Source organism: Diceros bicornis, chromosome 11 (assembly GCF_020826845.1).
Source record: "Diceros bicornis minor isolate mBicDic1 chromosome 11, mDicBic1.mat.cur, whole genome shotgun sequence".
NCBI lineage: Eukaryota > Metazoa > Chordata > Mammalia > Perissodactyla > Rhinocerotidae > Diceros > Diceros bicornis.
In genome coordinates, this window is record NC_080750.1 from 35668218 (window position 1) to 35687280 (window position 19063).

The 19063-nt window shown below is 36.6% G+C and overlaps 1 protein-coding gene across 2 annotated transcripts in view; it reads right to left on the bottom strand.

The window, feature by feature from the left end:
• Positions 1-1372: 1372 nt before the first annotated feature.
• TTC29 (tetratricopeptide repeat domain 29) overlaps positions 1373-19063 on the bottom strand; it is a 216446-nt gene continuing 198755 nt past the window's right edge. For both annotated transcript variants that reach the window (XM_058550163.1, XM_058550162.1), the window contains 2 exons: positions 2217-2286; positions 1373-1921 (listed from right to left, as the gene is read on the bottom strand). In XM_058550163.1, coding sequence (XP_058406146.1) covers positions 1897-1921; positions 2217-2286 — 95 coding nt within the window. In that variant the 3' untranslated portion in view covers positions 1373-1896. The remainder of the gene's footprint in view (positions 1922-2216; positions 2287-19063) is intronic.

Below are 19063 nucleotides of genomic sequence, written 5' to 3' on the forward strand. Positions count from 1 at the left end.
TTCTATTGAGTCTATAAACAACAAAGGATAATCCCTTCTTCCCCCATATAGCTCATCTACAATTTTGGGGTATTTGCATCAAATTATCTCTTTGGACAGAGTGCTGATGCTTCACCATTATATAGAAGCAGAATTACTCCACAATGCAGTATTCTAGGGTTAGGAGCATTCAAAGGTACAAGAATTAAAGTGTACATTGACCAAGGTTAAATGGGAGTAAAAGTCTTTATTCTTGGAAAAGTACTTCATTTATGGATTCTCCTAGACCTGCAGATCTCCAGAAATTATACACATAATCATTTCAACTGTGTCCTCTCACTTTGTAAGATTCATTAGGAGAGGAGCCTTAAAACAAGGATTTTCTTAATATTTTTAAATTGACATGGATAAGTTATATTACATACTATCAGCTAAAAGTATCATAATATATGCTTTTATACAGTGTAATGTTGTAATATAATAAGAAATATATATTTGGTCTTAATCATTGGTTCTTGGCACAGAAATCTAATGTAATACAATAAATTAACATTTGATCTTTTGTCCCTGGCTCAAAACAGCTTCAGAGAAATAAAGGTAAAAAGAGCATTTTTTGTTATAATATGTGTTTTTTCCCCCAATTCCTGAAAAAGGTCTGGAGTGTTAAAGGTGAAAGGAGCATCTTTTGTTATCCATAACAAGCACCTTTCAACCACACCTGAGTTTGTGTTAATGAGATGACTTTTGGAAAGCTGCTAGGATGGGGGGCCCATTGCCAGGGGAGCCAACCCTGTGATTAGAGGGTTGGAGCTTTCATCCCCTGCCCCTGACCTCTGGGGGTGGAGAGGGGCTGGAGGTTGAGTTAATCACCAATGGTCAATGATTTAATCAACCATGCCTAGGTAATGGGGCCTCCATAAAAACTCTAAATGAAAGGATTCACAGAGCTTCTGGGTTGGTGAATGCATTGAGGTGCTGCAAGGGTGACACACCTGGGGAAGGCATGGAAGCTCTTTGCCCCTTTCTTCGTACATTGCCCTATGTATCTCTTCTATTTGTCTGTTCATCTATCTTTTATTATATCCTTTATAACTGGCTAATGTAAGTATGTATTTCCTTGAGTTCTGTGAGTCATTATAGCAAATTATTGAAGCTGAGGAGACGTTTATGGGAATCCCCTCTTTGTAGCCAAGTCAGTCAGAAGTACAAGTGACAAGCTGGGACTTGCAATTGGCATCTGAAGTGGGAATAGCCTTGTAGAACTGATCCCTTAATCTGTGGGGTCTGTGCTGACTCCTGGCAGTTAGTGTCAGAATTGAGTTAAATTGTAAGATACCCAGTTAGCATCTTCCAAGAATTGGAGAACTGCTTGGTGTGGAAACACTCATGCATTTGGTGTCAGAAGTGGTATGAATAGAGGAAACCGAGTTTTCCTTTACACAGGTAAGCAAAGTTTTGAACAGTACTTACCAATATGAGAGTCCTTATTGCTTATAATCCTTTTATTTATGTTGAAAAGCTTCCCTGGAATTTTAGTAAATATTTTTCCACATTAATTCAGCATAGATTTCCTTAAGCTTATAATTATTTTCTTATTAGACACAACTAAATTTTGATTCTATGATAGCACTGTTTCTTGTGGAATAGTGGATAAGAGGAAAAATTTTATAGTTTCTTTTATGGATAATTTTCATATTTCAAGCATTTGGGGTATATTTTATTTTCATGGATTTAGATGTTTTAGACTAAATTTGTAGTAGTACATTGGAATACAGAATCCAATGAAAACACAGTCATAGTTTTATTTTAACTCTATCTGTATTATTTGTAACATACTCCTATTACAGGCATCAAAGACTGAGGTGACATGATAAATTTCTTCTTGCTTTGTTGCTGAGTCAAAAGCTGGTTTAAGTCTCATTTTTTTTGATCACCTGGAAATCTGAAATAAAATAAATTATACAATTAAATTTGATATTGAGCTAGAAAGTAAAAGACACTTCCTTTGAAAAATATTTTTTGTTTTCTGTAATTTTCAGACATAGCTTAAGAGATCAAAAATACTTAACCTTATATGATATTTAAATCTGTAATATTTTTTAAAAACAGTATTTCAGTATTAGCTTATCAAGTGCTAGATGAAACTACTCTTCTTGTGTTTGGAGAATTCGATCATACTTAGTATTTTGTACACAATATGGGTACTTAATAGAAACTTTTTACTTGATTTATCATACCCACTTAGTTCTTCTTCCAAATGCTCTGAGTTTTGAGATAAATTTTCCATTGTGGATCTTCTAGACTCGCCTAAAGAAAAAGAGATGTATACATTTAATGGTTTATCACAAATACAGTTTACAGTTATTTTGAACTTGAACCTGGGAATCTCTTTTCAGGGATATCTACTCATCACCTGTGTCACCAGGGCAAATTGCATTGATCAAAGGTGGCCACAATGATATCCCCTGCTTTACATGTTCCTCAACATTATGACTTTGCCACTCCCCGCATCAAGAGGTAGAATCTAATTCCCCTCCTCTTGAAATTGGGCTAGGCTTAGGGCTCTTTTGTAATCAATAGAATGTAGAGGAAGTGACTGCATGACTTCCAAGGCTAGATTAGCAAAGGCTATGCAGCTTCCACCTGATTCTCTTAGGATGCTTACTTTGGAAAAAGCCAGTCACCATATAAAAAGTCCTACCACCCTGAGACTGCCATCCTGGAGAGGCCATGTATAGATGCTCCAGTGGATAATCTCAGTTGAACCCAACCTTCCAGCCGTCCTGCCAAGGCTCCAGTCTGTGAGTGAAGCTGTCTTGGACCCTTCAAAACAGCGCATCTGTCAGCTGAGTACCACCATTGGTGGGTCTCAACTGATGTCTAGCCAAGCCATGCTCAAAGTCCTAACCCACATAAAATGGCAACTGGAACAGCCACTTTTTGGGGATAAGATGATGTGTTAAAGCAATACTCAGAAGGAAAATTAATTTAGAGAGCAATATAAAGTATCCAAATAATGAAATCAGATGTGGGAAGTTTAAACATATAAATAGACATGTTAATTTCTTACTTAACTTTCATATCTGCCCTTCTACTTTTGACTTGAATCCACTGGGCCTCATCTAATAAGATGCTCTTTATCCTTGCTTATGACAGGCCTCAGTCTCCAGGTTCTTCTTCATTTCCTGTGTTCTATTTCTCATAAGGCTCTGCATATTTCCTATTTTGTCCCCATCTCCCACTCACCACAACTCCTGAAACATTTCCACTGTATACTCACTTTATTTTCTGAAATTCCCTTTACTTTTTTGCTCTAACAGAAACTTGGCTGTCCTCTGAGGGCACTGCCAGCCCCGAAGCTCTTTCTGTTTTTCTTTTCCTCAGTCATTATACCATTGGACCTGGAGATGGGTGGGTGGCCTCCTCATCACCCTCATTCCTTCCTAAAACTCATGTCATCAGTTTATACAATCAGCTATTGTTGTGATCTACCTACAACTGGGATCATTCTCAGTTGATTTTTATCACTGGCTCATTGTCACCTTACTACTACTTTACTAATTTAGCAATTTAAATGTACATGTAAAAGATTCTTTCACCCTGGGTTTCAATTTCTTGAGCTCTGTTCTTTTAGATCTTGTCCTTTAGCCTACCACAGCCATTAATTCCCATGGTCATACTTGGACCTTGTCATTACCAGTAACTGCAAGCCCCCCTCAAACTTAGTTTCCAGCATTCAACTACTTGACTGCCAGCTTTTGTCTTTCTAGATCACTCCCCCTAGTACCCCAGCACCAGCAATTCTTCATCTTCACTGGGACCTCCAATCTTACCACCTTTTCATTGTTCTTCCCCATTTTGAAGTCTTCTCTCCCTTCTCTATACAATTTAAATTCTATGGTCATTCACCCCCTTGCATATAGCCTGACTTTCTTACCCTTTTCCCATTTTGTCATACTCACTTGACAAGACTATAACCCTAGTTAAATCCAACTCTCTGCCTATTCCTCTCCTGCACTGTATAGCTCAGCATGGTTGGAAAAAAAATACAACCAGGCCTCACTTTAAATTCATGGCCATAGACCTTAGGTGGACCCTAATGCTTTCAGGCCATCGTATTAAACATTCCTAGTCCATTCATTCTTCTACTTTCCTAAATCACTATTTGACTGTTTCTTCTGTTTTCTCAAACCTCTAACTCTCCATATGCATCATCATTCTCAGCTGATGATTTATTTTCTGGTTTCATGTAGGAAATAAAAGACAGCAGGAAAAATTTCCCAAAACTCTGTATTGAGAGTTATTCCTCCTCTGGCTTCTGCTCTATATGTTCTATCTTCCCTATGCTGTCATCTAAGGCCAACCCCTCTACTTCTTCACTAGATCTCATCCTCTCTTGCCCACACAAGACATAGTTCCAGCAATTCCTTCTGTCTCCTACTTATCGGGTTTTTTCTCTCTACTAGATCGTCCTCATCAGCATATAAATATTCAGTTGAAGCCACATGACTAAGTTCTCACCAATGAATGTGGACAGAATGAAACTTACTGCTTCTGAGTCTGAGTGTTAGACATTGGGCATTCATTCCTCCTTAACATTTCCCTTTTCCTCAATCTTGAAGATGGAACCATTACTGTGATTCAGTTTCTACCATGCAGACAATGACAACACCCTAAGTCAGTGGTTCTCAACTGGGGGTGATTTTGCCCCACGGGGTGCATTTGGGGAAATGTCCCCAAATGTCTGGAGACATTTGTGTTGTCACACCTGGTAGTAAAAGTGCTACTGGCATATAGTGGGTAGAGGCCAGCAATGCTAAATATTCTACAGTGCTCATGACAGCCATTTTCCACCCACGTCCCCGACAAAAAGTCATCCAGCTCAAAATTTTAATAGTGCAAGATTGAGAAACTCTGCCCTAGGGGATGGTGGAGCAGCAAGATGGAAGATCATGGTCCCCTAAACGCCTCTGGGGCTACCTTATAAATGTAGATGCCTCACTTTAGGATTAAGGAAGAAACAAATTTCTGTATTCTTAATCTATTGTACTTTTGAGACTCTTTGCAATAGGAGCTTAGCTTTTACCTTAACTAATATGCTCTATCATTCTTCCAGGTAAAGAACTACCTTGGGTTTCTCAGTTTAATATTTTTCATTGCATCTCAATATATAGAACTTTCTACGATCCTAATTCCTATTTTATACTACTTAATGTCTTACACTCAGCATTCCCTTTGGTTTGACAGATGTAACAATATCTCTTAAGCTAGAGAAATCTTTCCTAGATTTTCCAAGTTTGAAATTATGCTTCTGTCTCAAATATTTGTTTAGCATTCATTCTCCAGATGTTGGGGAAAGGAAATTTTTATTATGGAATATTTCCCAAGAAGATTCTCTGAGAAGAATAGCTATATTCGTAGCTATTCTTTTATTCAACTTAGGCGACAATTGCTAGTTTAAACAAAAGACATTCACACTGTCTTTGTACTAGGATAGCTTAGCAATGATTAATTTACACAGGGGAACACTTTAACTCATCATTCAGGTGTTCTGACACTTCTGTTCATTTGCAAAAGGTGGGCACCACAGGATTGTTGACTCTTGGTTCCATCGTTGCAAAAGCACTCATTTTGATTCTTAACCTAGGTTTTGTGCTGTGGGTCTGACTAAGAGTGTGATGTGAGATATTTGATCTGTAGGACTTCAAGGAAGCTGGAAGATTAGGACCAATACTACTCCAGCAAGGGAGACTAGAACCACCACAAAGTTGAGAGTGTGATGTTTGTTTATACTGTTTACCATTTCAGTAGAAACAAGCACTTCTCTGTTGATAACAGTAAAGACTCTCAAATGGTAGATTCCCTCGAGTGGGCAACCAAAGGGTCTCATTTATACCACAACTTAGCCTATATTGCACCAAAGAGCCCTAGAATAAGTCAGCAAATGGTAAATTGCAATGAACCTAGCATCTTATCCCTTTACTTGAAAACAATGGGATATAATTTTCATATAATATAGTATTCTATATAAATGAGATTTTGAAAATTCTATTTGTAGAGGAGTGTGAACTGAAATGGAGGAGTCACTACCTGGTAGTTTTGTCACTGAAAATGTAAATGAATTTTTATAATTTTGGCATGCCAAACAGTTTTAGCGGGCTTTATCTAGAAAAGGGTAAATAATAACTTATACATAAAGGTTGTGTCAGAGCTTATAGACTAGACCCTTGATAATGGATTCAACCTTTCCACAACAAATCAAAAGTATTGTATGCTCACATGAATATACAGTAGTCATTACCTTAAATTTAAAACTCACTATAAGCAGCAAACACAGAGAGCAGGATATGAAGGCTGTATTGTATCAGTGTGGTCTGCAGAGAATTTCTTCATATGGTTTTTGCCTTGTTGAAATATATGTTGCAGTTCAAAGCTAAAGGGATTACTTCTGAATAGTCATCACAGAGGTTGATTACGTTCGTATATCATATTTAGCTGGACCCTGCAGGCTATTATTCTATTAGCTGTGCTGGTCCTGTTATTGTCAAAAAGTTGATCACCTAATGTTAAAAGACTGCTTTCTGTTGACCTTATCAAAGTGACTCAAAAGGTTTTGTTAAAAAATAAAACTCAGATAGTGTTTTATGAAAATGATTAAGAATACTATGATTAAAAAATGCTCATATCTTATGGGTGATCTTAGCATTATGCCATTATTAATGATGAGATTATATTTTGCTTTAGTATTTCAGCACATTTTACCTAAAGTCATAGATTCAATTTTAGTATAAACAGTACTTCTTTCTTGCTGATAGTAGAGAACAGAAGTCTCTCCCTCCGCCATGTATTCAAATCATATAAAATTAACACCACTAATAAGCCCAGTATATCAATATTAATACAATAGTACATCTACAATGGACTAAATATAATATGGTTTTATAAGGAAACTGCACTGAGGAGAAAAGAGTTTTGAGGAAATATGTGTATAAACTGAAAATTTGTCATTCATGCTTGATAATCACAAAAATCACTCCTAATAAATAAATACATAAATAAATATTTTAACTATTTATTCTTTAGCCAATGGTTGTGTAGTTTCACTCATTTAATCACAACAGTTGAAAAATTTTAAAGACATGAGTTAAATATATATTCTTATAAACCCTGAATCCCATTATCAATATAAAGCATATTTCAATAAGCTTGACTTTTGACGTACGTTATTATGAATTAGCTACAGATTAAGTAAGGAAATGAAAGTAGGTCTTTGAAAAAGATATTGACAGGTATGGCTTTATTATTTAAAATAACCTATGTAACATTTTCATTAGAATCACATTACAAAAGCTGGCCTTTGGGAACAAAGATGATTTTGAAGCAATCTCAATTGAACAGCCAGTCTTTGAATTATGTTCCTAGAAGTGGTGATGGACTGGCATAGACTCTTGTGTACTTTTTGGCATGGTCTTCCTTGTAACTGATGGTGTGTGAAATGGCTGGTCAGGGATACAGCCTGTGATCCTGGAACACAGCCAGACACTAATTTTGGCCTCATTAGCACTGTTCTCTAATCAATTGAACTTTTCAGCAAGTGGAAGTTTCCTAATATTTCTTGTACTTGTCTTTAGCCACCCCACTTGATACTCACAATAGAGAGGGGGTGGGTATCAGTCAGGAGGAAACAGATGGCACATTCAACTGGGATTCTGAAGAGACTTTAGTGAAGAGACTATTGAGAGACAAGGGCAGGGCTAAGGAACCAACACGGGAAGCTGAGGCACCCAGCAACTCGCAATAGAGGGATGCCATGCCATTATCATCCCTGGGGCTGATGAGTAAAGAGAGAGAAGATGGTGTTATTGCACCTGAGCTAGAAATGGAGATTTAGAAGAGAGGTCACCCAATAAAATCGAGAAGCAGCAGTTGTAGAGTGCCACAACTGTCAGAACTAAGCTGAAGCCAGGTACAGAGGAATACTTACTTCCCTGACCTCTCCACCTCCCTAACCTCTGATCTCCTGCTGGTGACTCCCTTTGGATAAATCCAAACCAGGATGCCAGAAGGCAAGTGATCCTGCATGATGCAGTCTGAAGTCAGTCTCCTGGGACACAGAGCAGACAAAGTGGGGGAATGGATCTTGGAAGGTGTGTGTGGCAAATAGTATACAATAACCACAAAGTGCAAATGTCATCAATTTAGTCATGTAAAGCATGGTTTAAGTGTCAACATATTTGATGCTAGTATACGATTTGATGTTTCTCTTTTTCTTCTCTTTCCTTTTTCCTTTCTTTTCCTTTTTTTTTTATTTTGTAACATTGGTTTGTCATTCATGGCACTTCTCGTCTTACAGTTCTATAAAAAATCAGAACCAAAGCCTGAGATTACAGGTTTAATCTCACGCTACCAAAATAATAAGTGAGTTCTCTTGGTAATACTTTCCTACCTTTTGTTAACAAGCAAAGGTAACCTGTTCTGTGTTTTGAAATAGAAATCATGATGTGCTTATTTTATATCTGAGGAGTATAATAGTCAAGATATAAACTTTGAAGGCAGGAGGCATCTTTCAAGTTTGGGTCAAAAATTGATGTGTATTCTTTCATATTACAGGTTCTGGTGTATAGAAATTCCCTTTCCAAGGGCTTTTGTTAAAATTTGAGGCCGATTAAAATTCATAGAAGGATTGGCAGTATATTCTAATTCAAAATTAAAGGTTCTTTTTTTCCTTAAGCACTATTACCTTAAATAGATGTAATGAAGCTAGACATGGATGAAGCACTGAAGATACCATATTGACACAGAATTATACTGAATTTCTTCTTCTGGATATCTAAACTTTAATGAGAGTATCTGATTCAGGTGTATCAATCTGTTCAGACACTAAATACTTTCATAAGATAAATAAATAGTGTTGATGTCTCCGTACAGTTCTTTTCATTTCTCCTATTGATGCTATGTTACAAATCCAGCATTTTATTTCTAGCCCAGTAACAGAAATAAGATTACCCTCTTTCCTGAAACTACCCTGCCACTCCCCAAAAAGCCAAAGAAAATATATGAAAAAATGATTTTGAAGACACTGGACATCAGACAACAAAAGTCAGTGACCCCTGAGAGACAGGAAACAAACAATATGAGCCCTACAATTGCCCAGCTTACTGCCCTGAGTAAGTTTCCAGGCCATGGCGCAGAGAGGGGGAACCCAGGAGGAGACTGGCAGACTCCCTTAGTCAAGGAGATGGAGCTGAGAGTCTGAGGAAACCAAGGCAACAAGACTTAGCAGTTAGTGTTCTGTAGAGGAGAAAGCTGCACACAATGGGAATTCTTGAGATTTGTAGAGGCTGCCTTCAAGTATTCAGCAAAGTACAGATCCGAGCATATATATGAGGAAACTACCCAAGGCTTGGGGGAAAAAAACCCAAAAGGACATGAATGAACAGTACACAGCATTCACAGAAGACTGGGAACATTACCTGTTATCACCAGCCAAACTGGAAAATCTCATAATTCATGGGGCATTGGATAAAGTATTCAGAAGAGTCTTGCCTCAGCGATAGGGAATAATTATCTTTAGACTCAACCTTTCTCTGACTCCACCTAACAGATCATAAAGGCAAAAACCGAGAGGATCAAACTGCCTCCAGGTAACTTTATTGCATCTCAAAACAAAGCTCAAGAATTTTCATGGGAAAACAAAAATATCCAGCACCGAAAAAAAAAAAAAAAGAATTTTCGTGGGAAAACAAAAATATCCAGCACCAAAAAAAAAAAAAAAAAAAAAGGTAAAATTCACAATGTCTGGCATCTAATAAAAAATTACAGAACATGCAAAAAAGCATAATGAGGAGACTCAATCGATCAAAACTGATCTAGAACTGACACAGTCGTTAGATTTTGGAACAAAGACATTAAAACAGTTATTATAACTGTATTTTTGACATTAAGAATGTTAAGCAGAGACATTGACAATATAATAAAAGAAAACATTAGTGAAATTGAAGACAGAGTAGTAGAAACTATCCAAAATAAAACAAAGAAAAAGAATTAAAAAGATGAACAGAGCATCATTGAGCTATGGGACAGCTGCAGGCAGCTTACTGTACATGCTATTAGAGTTCTGGAAGGAGATGGGTAAAGAATTGAAAAATATTTTTAAAAATTATATCTGAAAAGTTTTCTGAAACTGATGAACATCATAAACCCACAGATCTAAGAAGTTCAGCAAACCCCAAGCTCAAGAAACTTAGAGTACTAAAAGAAAAAATAATATCCCCATCAAACCTAGAATTTTATACCCAGTAAAAATATCTCTCAATAATGAAGGCAAAATACAGACAAAAGCTGAAGCAATTCATCAGAAGCAGACTGCACTACAGGAAATGATAGAGTCCTTAGGCAGAAGGAAAATAACACCAGATGGAAGTCTGGGTCCATGCTAAGGAATGAAAAGCATCAGAAACGGTAAGTACCTGGGTAAATGTGAAAGATTTTTTAATTATTAAATTTCTTCAAGTGAAATTTGACTGTTTAAACAAAAATAGTAACAATATAGCATGAGATTTGTAATATATGTAAAAGTATAATGTGTGAAAACAACAGTGCAAAGGCTAAGAGGGGAGAAACGGAAGTATGCTATCATAAGGTTCTTATACTATGTGTTGAAAAGTCTAATATCACCTGAAAGTAGTCTCTGATAAACTAAAGATGTGTGCTGGTCATTACTTTTGTTTTTACATTTTAGTTTACACTTTTCATTTTAACTATTGTGGTTAAAAAAACCCCTAAGATTTGAAAATCAACATTCCTCAACTCTGAAAATGAGAGAGTCTGTTTCTAATTTAAACATTCGTTTGAAAACTTATCCTCATCATATATTTCCCTGAACTGAAGCTCAAGGATAAGTTAATGAATTTAAAGCAATAACCATTTCATTATTACTCCCAAAGTTTAATTTTCCTTAACCAAATTACATAAAGTATAATATATGTAATATGAACCTAAATGCTGACAGATAGAGTTGGATTTTTTTTTTTCTGGTGCCTTTATAAAAATAACAGAGTTTGGAAAATACACAAACTCCACATTCTTTTTAAGAACAGACTACTTTAGAACAGAGGATTATATAAGAGATGACATTTTTAATTAATAATCTAGAGATGTAAAAATTAATGTTTTTGCAAAAATTGAATTTTTAAATGTATGCTGAGATTTTCAAAGGAAAGATGATAGCTATATAATATCCAGTCCAAATATAACAATGAGTAAATATGTGTCTTATAAGCAGCAAAGTGGTTCCTAGAAATATATCTTCCTCGAAAAACAAAACCAATTCCCCCACCAAAAACCCAAATCAAAACCTTATGGATCCCAGATGAGGTAGCCTTCCTTTTAAATTTCCATAAAAATGAACAGGTCTATTTATAATCAGGACTAAGAGAAATAAAATTTGAAATAAATACCATTTTCTGGGTGATCTATACATTTGTGGTCTCTGAGTGTGCTCTCCAAACCAGCAACATCAGCATTACTTGGAGCTTGTTAGAAATGCAGCATCCCAGGCCCCTGGCTCAGGAAAAGAGTAGTGGTAGCTGCTTGTCTTTTGTTCAGTTGCAACACTCAGATCATAAGTAAAAATTAAATTTGTTTCCATAGACCGAAAACGTGTTTTGTGGGAATGTGATGGGGACTTTTTAAAATCTTCCAGCCACTCTACGCTTTAGGTATTATAATGCCTGTTGTATAGATAAGGAAAGCAAAGGTTGGAGAGTTTAACTTGCTCAATATCACACAGCGGATAACTGGCTCAGTGGAGATTCAAACCATGGTCAGTTTGGATCAAAGACCATACTCATAACTTCTACACTCATTGTCACTCCAGTGAATTCAGAGGAAGGAAGGTGAGTAACTAGAAAGCATCCTAGCCAGCTGCACTGTGCTAGGCTTGGAGAGGCTGACTTTGTGGAGAACTGCAGTGGAAAGCCTATGTAGTTCTTAATCACTGTTGGTCTATTTAATTTCTTGTCTTCTAGAGACCATCTCTAATGCAGCAGTTAAAAAAATTGCCACGTGCCCCAGGGGTCTCCCTGAAGACCACTAATCTGACACATAGGCCAGGACAACTGGGCTTGGAGTAGTGAGAAACCTAATCCAGGGCTTCCATCATGTGACTTGTTGCCTTTATTTCATTATACTTTGACTCAACCCCTAATGGATTCAGCTTCATAAAGTCAGAAAAAGAGAGAAAGAAAGCAATTTATTCATGTTTTTACTGGAGCTTGCTGCAGACATGAAATTTCTCTAAAAATGCAAATCATTTAGTACAACACAAGAGAAACTCGGTAGCTAAAGCTCTTAGGGGAAAGCACTTTCCCAGGGCTAATGTTTTTATGCCTAGTGATTGAATAAATCGATCCATTTATTACAACATCTTCACTTGAGGTTTTTATCCCTGGATGAATGTGTCTAACGGTACTAGAGGACTTTTCTTTATCACTAAGAAAATTGATTACACTTGTTTATTTGGCTTTTAATCCTAGACATATCAAAATAAATACCATAAACAAGTGTAGAAGAAATCAATATAGATCTGTTCAATATCAGATTGATCAAAAAAGGAGTTAGGTAGACTCTAAGATGTAAAATACTAACGTACAAACTAAGCCCTTACTTATGTAATATGACTTTAGACAAGCTCAGTATCTGAAAGAAACTATTTCTGAAGACAGAAATGGTGCACTTCTGTTGCATTAAAGAAAAATCCCCAGAAGGCCTACCTATCCAAGGTATTTAATGTGAGCATTCATTTTTAAAAGATTTCTTGTCTTTTGTCTGGTCATTCTTGTTAATTCATGGGGCATCATATCACAGGTGTTCTTTTTTTTACATTACATAAAGCAAAAATTATACTTAACAAATGTAAGCTTGGTCATAAAAAATAGATAAAACAATACTCTTAAGAGCTCACATATCACAAGGCAAGCCTATCAGTCATTCTTTTCAGAGAAGGTGAGGACAATGAGAAATAAGAATCATACACAAAGACTCCTGAAACGCTCCTTAGACCAGCTCTGGGCCATTATGACGTGTTTTGCAGAACTCAAGTAGCAAACCAATTGCTCAGTGGACATTCTTTTGATTAAACATATTTTTTATTTCACTTATACAATAATGAATGAGACAGAGATTTGTGCTACTCCACTCTCAGAATGACACAGATTTTAAACTGCTTTTCCAGTAGTGGGTGTAGTTTATGTTGAACATACACTGTGTCTGTCAACTGGTAACCCCTATTCATTTGTCACTCATTCAACAGTTATTCATTGGGTACCCACACATTTGTGGGATAGATGCTGGGGCATAATTTGTAGTAGAGTTCAAATGAGATGGATCGAGGTATACATGGCTGAGGGGGGCGGTGGGGAGCTCAGTTTGCAATCATGGCATAATTCTGTGTATTCGTGCCTGGTCTTCAGAGAAGAAAGCAGAGTTTTACGTGCAATTTTTTTTTTTTTTTTTTTGGCTGAGGAAGATTCACCCTGAGATAACATCCGCTGCCTATCTTCCTCTTTTTGTATGTGGGTTGCTGCCACACCGTGACCACTGACAACTGAGTGGTGTAGGTCTGCTCCTGGGAACCGAACCCAGGCCGCCAAAGCGGAGCACGCTGAACTTCACCACTAGGCCACTGGGGCTGGCCCTGTGCAATTTTTTTAAGCAATTAATTTAGGATAGTCTAGTAGGGGGCACAGGGTTTCAAAACAAACACTGGGACATTAACAGAATATACACAAATGCATTTAAATGCTTGTCTCAGGAAAAATAAGCCTGTTGGGTTTTCCATGGTAGGACTCAGATCCTTTATAACATGAGTGGTGGGTCAAAAGTTTGAAAAGCAGAGAATCTCTATGTCAGAGCATGTCCCCTCAACATGTGCACATGATACAACTGTGCATATATTTTGACTTATAGATAAGTAGAAATCATTTTTGAAAAACTTCTTGTGGTTTGAATTTAAGTATATATAATCACCATTTATTTGTAGTCTTCAGATTACAGACTTTTCTCTTTTGAAAAGTAATATATTTATCCCTGTACCTGCAGGACCTTGCATGATGTCTTAGAGATCGTACATACTCAATGTTTTTTTTTTTTTTTTTAAAGATTTTATTTATTTATTTTTTCCCCCAAAGCCCCAGCAGATAGTTGTATGTCATAGCTGCACATCCTTCTAGCTGCTGCATGTGGGACACGGCCTCAGCATGGCCGGAGAAGCGGTACGTCGGTGCGCGCCCAGGATCCGAACCCGGGCCGCCAGCACCGGAGCGCACGCACTTAACCACTAAGCCACGGGGCCGGCCCTCAATGTTTTCTGAATGAACACAGTTTGTAGCTTATGACTGACTTTTGAAAATATGACATAATAAAATATTGCTTGGCACATAATAGATAACCAATAAATGTCTGTTGAAAGAAAGACAGAATGAATGACTATGTCTACTCTTAAAAGTTTAGATGAGAGTACAAAAGATATATAATTAAGACAAAGGTATTGGTTTGAAATGCCAGATAATTTTTTAAAAAATTCTCCAGCAAGATCTATGGACAACTCTTCAATGAGTACATAAGAAATATTCAGTTTTTAAGAACTGGTTTTCCTCTTGAACATATTATTTGCTCATCTTACAAGTAAAGTAGGAAAGGTCTAAACTTTTAGTCACAATTTCTGAAGTGCTGCAGAGAAGAAATGAGATTTTTATGCACAATTGCTTAAAATAATTTAAAAATTAAGTTTAAAAAATATTTTAAGTTTTTCTTTCTGCCATAATGAAAGAAGGTTTCAGCTACACAAATTATCTTAATTTTCATGGATTCAATTGTTTTAAAAAGCAAAGAGGGTATCAAGTCACTTTTCCCCATTTCAGTTATTAATTGTAGTATGCATGGGCATAGAGGGGAGAAGAGAGAAAGAATAGCAGAATTGGAAGACTGTTTATCCTTACTACACAAATCATGTCCTCTCTTCAAGTTTACTTTCTTCGCTTGTATTGCACCATGGTTGGGGGAAAAAAAAGGTCGTATATCTTAAAACCAGACATGTTTTACATGGAAAGACATTACATAAATTATGGTTTAACGAATGAGAGGATATTAAAAATGATAACAATGTGTATTCAGATGATAAAAGTTACTGGAAAAAGACTACTTTTATGGCTAATCCCATGTGAATGAATTAAGTTGAAGAAAAATATAAAATAGACTTTTCAGTGATAAGAGAATATCAAATTTATATATCTATAAAACATATAGATACATAAATGTTTTATATATAAATAACATAAAGATAGAAATAAATATAATATAAATATATTAATATAAAAATGTTAAAAATACATATAGTATAAACATAAAATACACTAAAAATACAGATTCATCATTCTTGCCATTTTTATCTGACCTAAGAAACTGGGAATAAAAAAACTAAACACTCTATCTATGTAGTTTAAAGTTGTGTTGATTTGCTCCAGCATCATACAGCATTTCATTCCACATATTAGGAAAGTCAAGTAAATTACATATCAACTTGAATAGAGTCCCTTATATGTATACACCTAAACTACCTATTTAAAAAATTTCCCTAGCACAGTCTCTGCTCTCATATCTCAGTTATCTCTTACTCAGGCTGACCTGTGTTTTTATTTAAACATTGTCACATAATTACACTTTTCTTTTTGGCACCTGTTATCTTGCCCAGGGTTGAATGATACTTTTCATTTAGACGGTATACAAACAACATATTTGGAATGATATTAAAGAGAAGTGATAGGCTTTATGCACAGTACTGATGACTCTACGAGGCCACTTTTTCTAAACTATAAAATAAAAACTAAGTGTAGTAAAGAGGTTTAAACTTTAGAAAGTAAACACGACACACAGTCCCATTGCATTGACATTATTATAGAGGAAAAACTTCATTAAATCCTTTGTGAAAGACTGGTAAAATAATAGGCCCTACTATAGATTGAATGTTTGTGTCCCCCCCCAAAATTCACATGTTAAATCCTAATGCCCGATGTGATGGTATTTAGAGGTGAGGACTTTGGGTGCTGATTAGGTCATGAGGGTGGAGCCCTATATAAAGAGGCTCTCAGGGAGCTCCCTCACCCCCTCCGCCATTTGAGGACATAGCAAAACGACAGCCAGCTATGAACCAAGAATCTGCCAATACCTCGATCTTGGACTTCCCAGTCTCCAGAACTGTGAGAAATAAATTTCTGTTCTTTATAACCCCCCAATCTATTTTTGTTATAGCAGCCTGGTGGACTAAGACAGGCTCTAAGAATTCTGTAATTATTCCCCGCACATCACATTCTTTACTTTAAAAGTTCATTATTTTTTGAATAGGTGATAGAAGCACATGGTGCTTCTTTTTTTAAAGGTTGGATAGTGAAAAATCTGTTTGAAATCCTCAATCCCCAACTGCTTACTTCCCCTCCCTAGAGGCAACCGCTGTTACTGTTTCTTGGGTATCCCTTCAGAAACATTCCATGCATATTTCAAAGGCTCAAAGAATATATATTTACATATAAATATATAATACATATTTATGTCTTATTTATACACAAATGTAATCATACTATACACATCTTTCTGTGCTTTTTTAGAAACAGTATATATTGGATATCATTCTCTTTCTCTTTTTTTAAAATATACTTTACTTTTTGGAGCAGTTTTTAGGTTCAGAGCAAAATTGAGCAGTAAGTACAGAGCGTTCCTACATACCACTTACCCACACACGCACGGCCTCCTCCATTATCAACATCCCCCACAGAGTGGTACGTTTATTACCACTGATGAACCTACATTGACACATCATTATCACCTGAAGTCCATAGGTTACATTAGGGTTCACTCTTGGTATTGTACATTCTATGAGTTTTAACACGTATATAATGACATGTATCCATCATTATAATATCATACAGAATAGTTGCACTGCCCTAAAAATTTTCTGTGCTTTACCTATTCACCTAATAGGCCACTGTTAATATGTTAGCTTTTGCTCCATGTGAGATGGGAAATCATTTGGAGGGTTTTAAGCAGAGGAGTGACATAATCTAACTTGTATTCTAAAAGGATTACTCTGACTATGGTGTTGAGAATAGACTGTATGGGAAGCCATTGCAATAGTCCAAGCAAGATGGCAGGGGGGTGGCTTGGACCATGCTGGTAGCAGTAGAGATAGTAAGAAGTTACATGATACTGGATCTATGTTTCAAGGAACAACTGATAGGATCTGTTGACAGATTTGATGTGAGATGTGAGGAGATTAAGGATGACATCCAGATTTTCAATTTGTGCAAATGGAAGGATGAAGCACCCATTAATGGAGGCATGAAAAATCTGGGGGGAGCTCCATTTGGGCCTATGTGAAGTGAGTGATGAAAGTATGATTTTGGACATTCTCAGTTTGAGATATCTATTAGATATTCAAGTGGAGATGTCAAGTAGGAATTTGTGTATACAAGTCTGGAATTCAGGGGAGAGCTCCAGGCTGTATATATAAATTTGAGAATCATTAGTGAATAGACGATATTTAAGGCCACTAAATTGGATGAGATCAATAAGAGAATAAATGCAAATAGAAAAGAGAAGAAATTAGAGCTTTAGCCATGGGACACTGTAACATTTAAAGATCGGGAAGATTAAGTTGAACCAGCAAAGGAGATTGAGAAGGAGCAGCTAGTGAAGAAGGAGGAGCCATTATGGTAAGCTAAGTGAAAAGAATATTTAAAGGAGGAGGGAGTGATCAACTCTGTTTAGTGTTGTTGATAGGTTAAAAAAGATGAGGAGGACTGAGAAATGCCTATTGGATTTCGCAGAGTGAAAGTCACTGACGAGTTTGAGACGAGCAATCTCAGTAGAGGTGGGACTAGAAACCTGATGTGAGTGGGTTCAGGAAAGAATGGGAAGAGTGTAATTAGAAACAACTAATATAGATGATTCTTTTAAAGAATGTTGTTATGAAGTGGAGCAGAGAAATGGGACAGTCACTGGAGGGGAATGTGAGGCCAAAAGAACTTTTTTTAATGGTAAGAGAAATTACAGCAGCATGTTTATATGCTGATAAGAATGATCTACAGACCATTTAATGCAGATGGAGAGATACAGGAGAATTGTTGGAGGTAATAGCTTTGAGAAAATGAGAATGGATGAGATACAGTACACAGGTGAGGAGATTGGCCTAGGCTAGGAGCATGACAGTCAATCCTTAGTAAAAGGAGAGCATGTATATTGAGCAGAGATGCAGGTGGCTGGGTAGATGTTGTGATGATCTCTTCTGATTGTTTTTTTGATGAAATAGAAAGTAAGGTCATCAATTAAGACTGAGGATGGGGGAGGAAGTGTTGGAAGTTTGAGTAGAGAGAACAAAATATGAAATTGTTGGCTGGAAGAAGCGGAGAGAGAATGAACTAGGGAAGTATACAGATTGGGGTTAGCATTAAGGGCCCACGAGGTTAGTGATCATGAATTTAAAATGAGATCAATCAGCATGGCTCTATGTTTTTCTGCAGCAACATTCAGTTGTAAGGATGCAAACAGGAAGTAAAGAGTTGAATTTAGTTAGTGTCATGGTTTTACAGGGCAAATATGAAAAAGAAAGAGGGGCAAGGGATGGACCACAGACTTTAAGCTGCTTAAAAAGACAGAAGTGGTGTTTCCACGTGGCAGTTTCTTCCTGGAATTTTTCAAGAAATTTGTATGTTTTCTTGATTCCTAAATCCCAGAAAAAAAGACAATTTGATAAATTGGGAAAATAGGTACAAGTATTATAATTCCCTATGAGAATTAAAGCTTAACTACATAAAAGTGTTACTTTTTTTTTTTTTTGGTGAGGAAGATTTGCCCTGAGCTAACATCTGTGCCAATCTTCCTCTATTTTGTATGTGGGTCACTGCCTCAGCATGGCTGATGAGTGGTGTAGGTCCCCGCCTGGGATCTGAACCCACAAACCCGGGCTGCTGAAGAGGAGCATGCAGAACTTTAACCACTACGTCATGGGGCCAGCCCTACTTTTTTTTTTTTT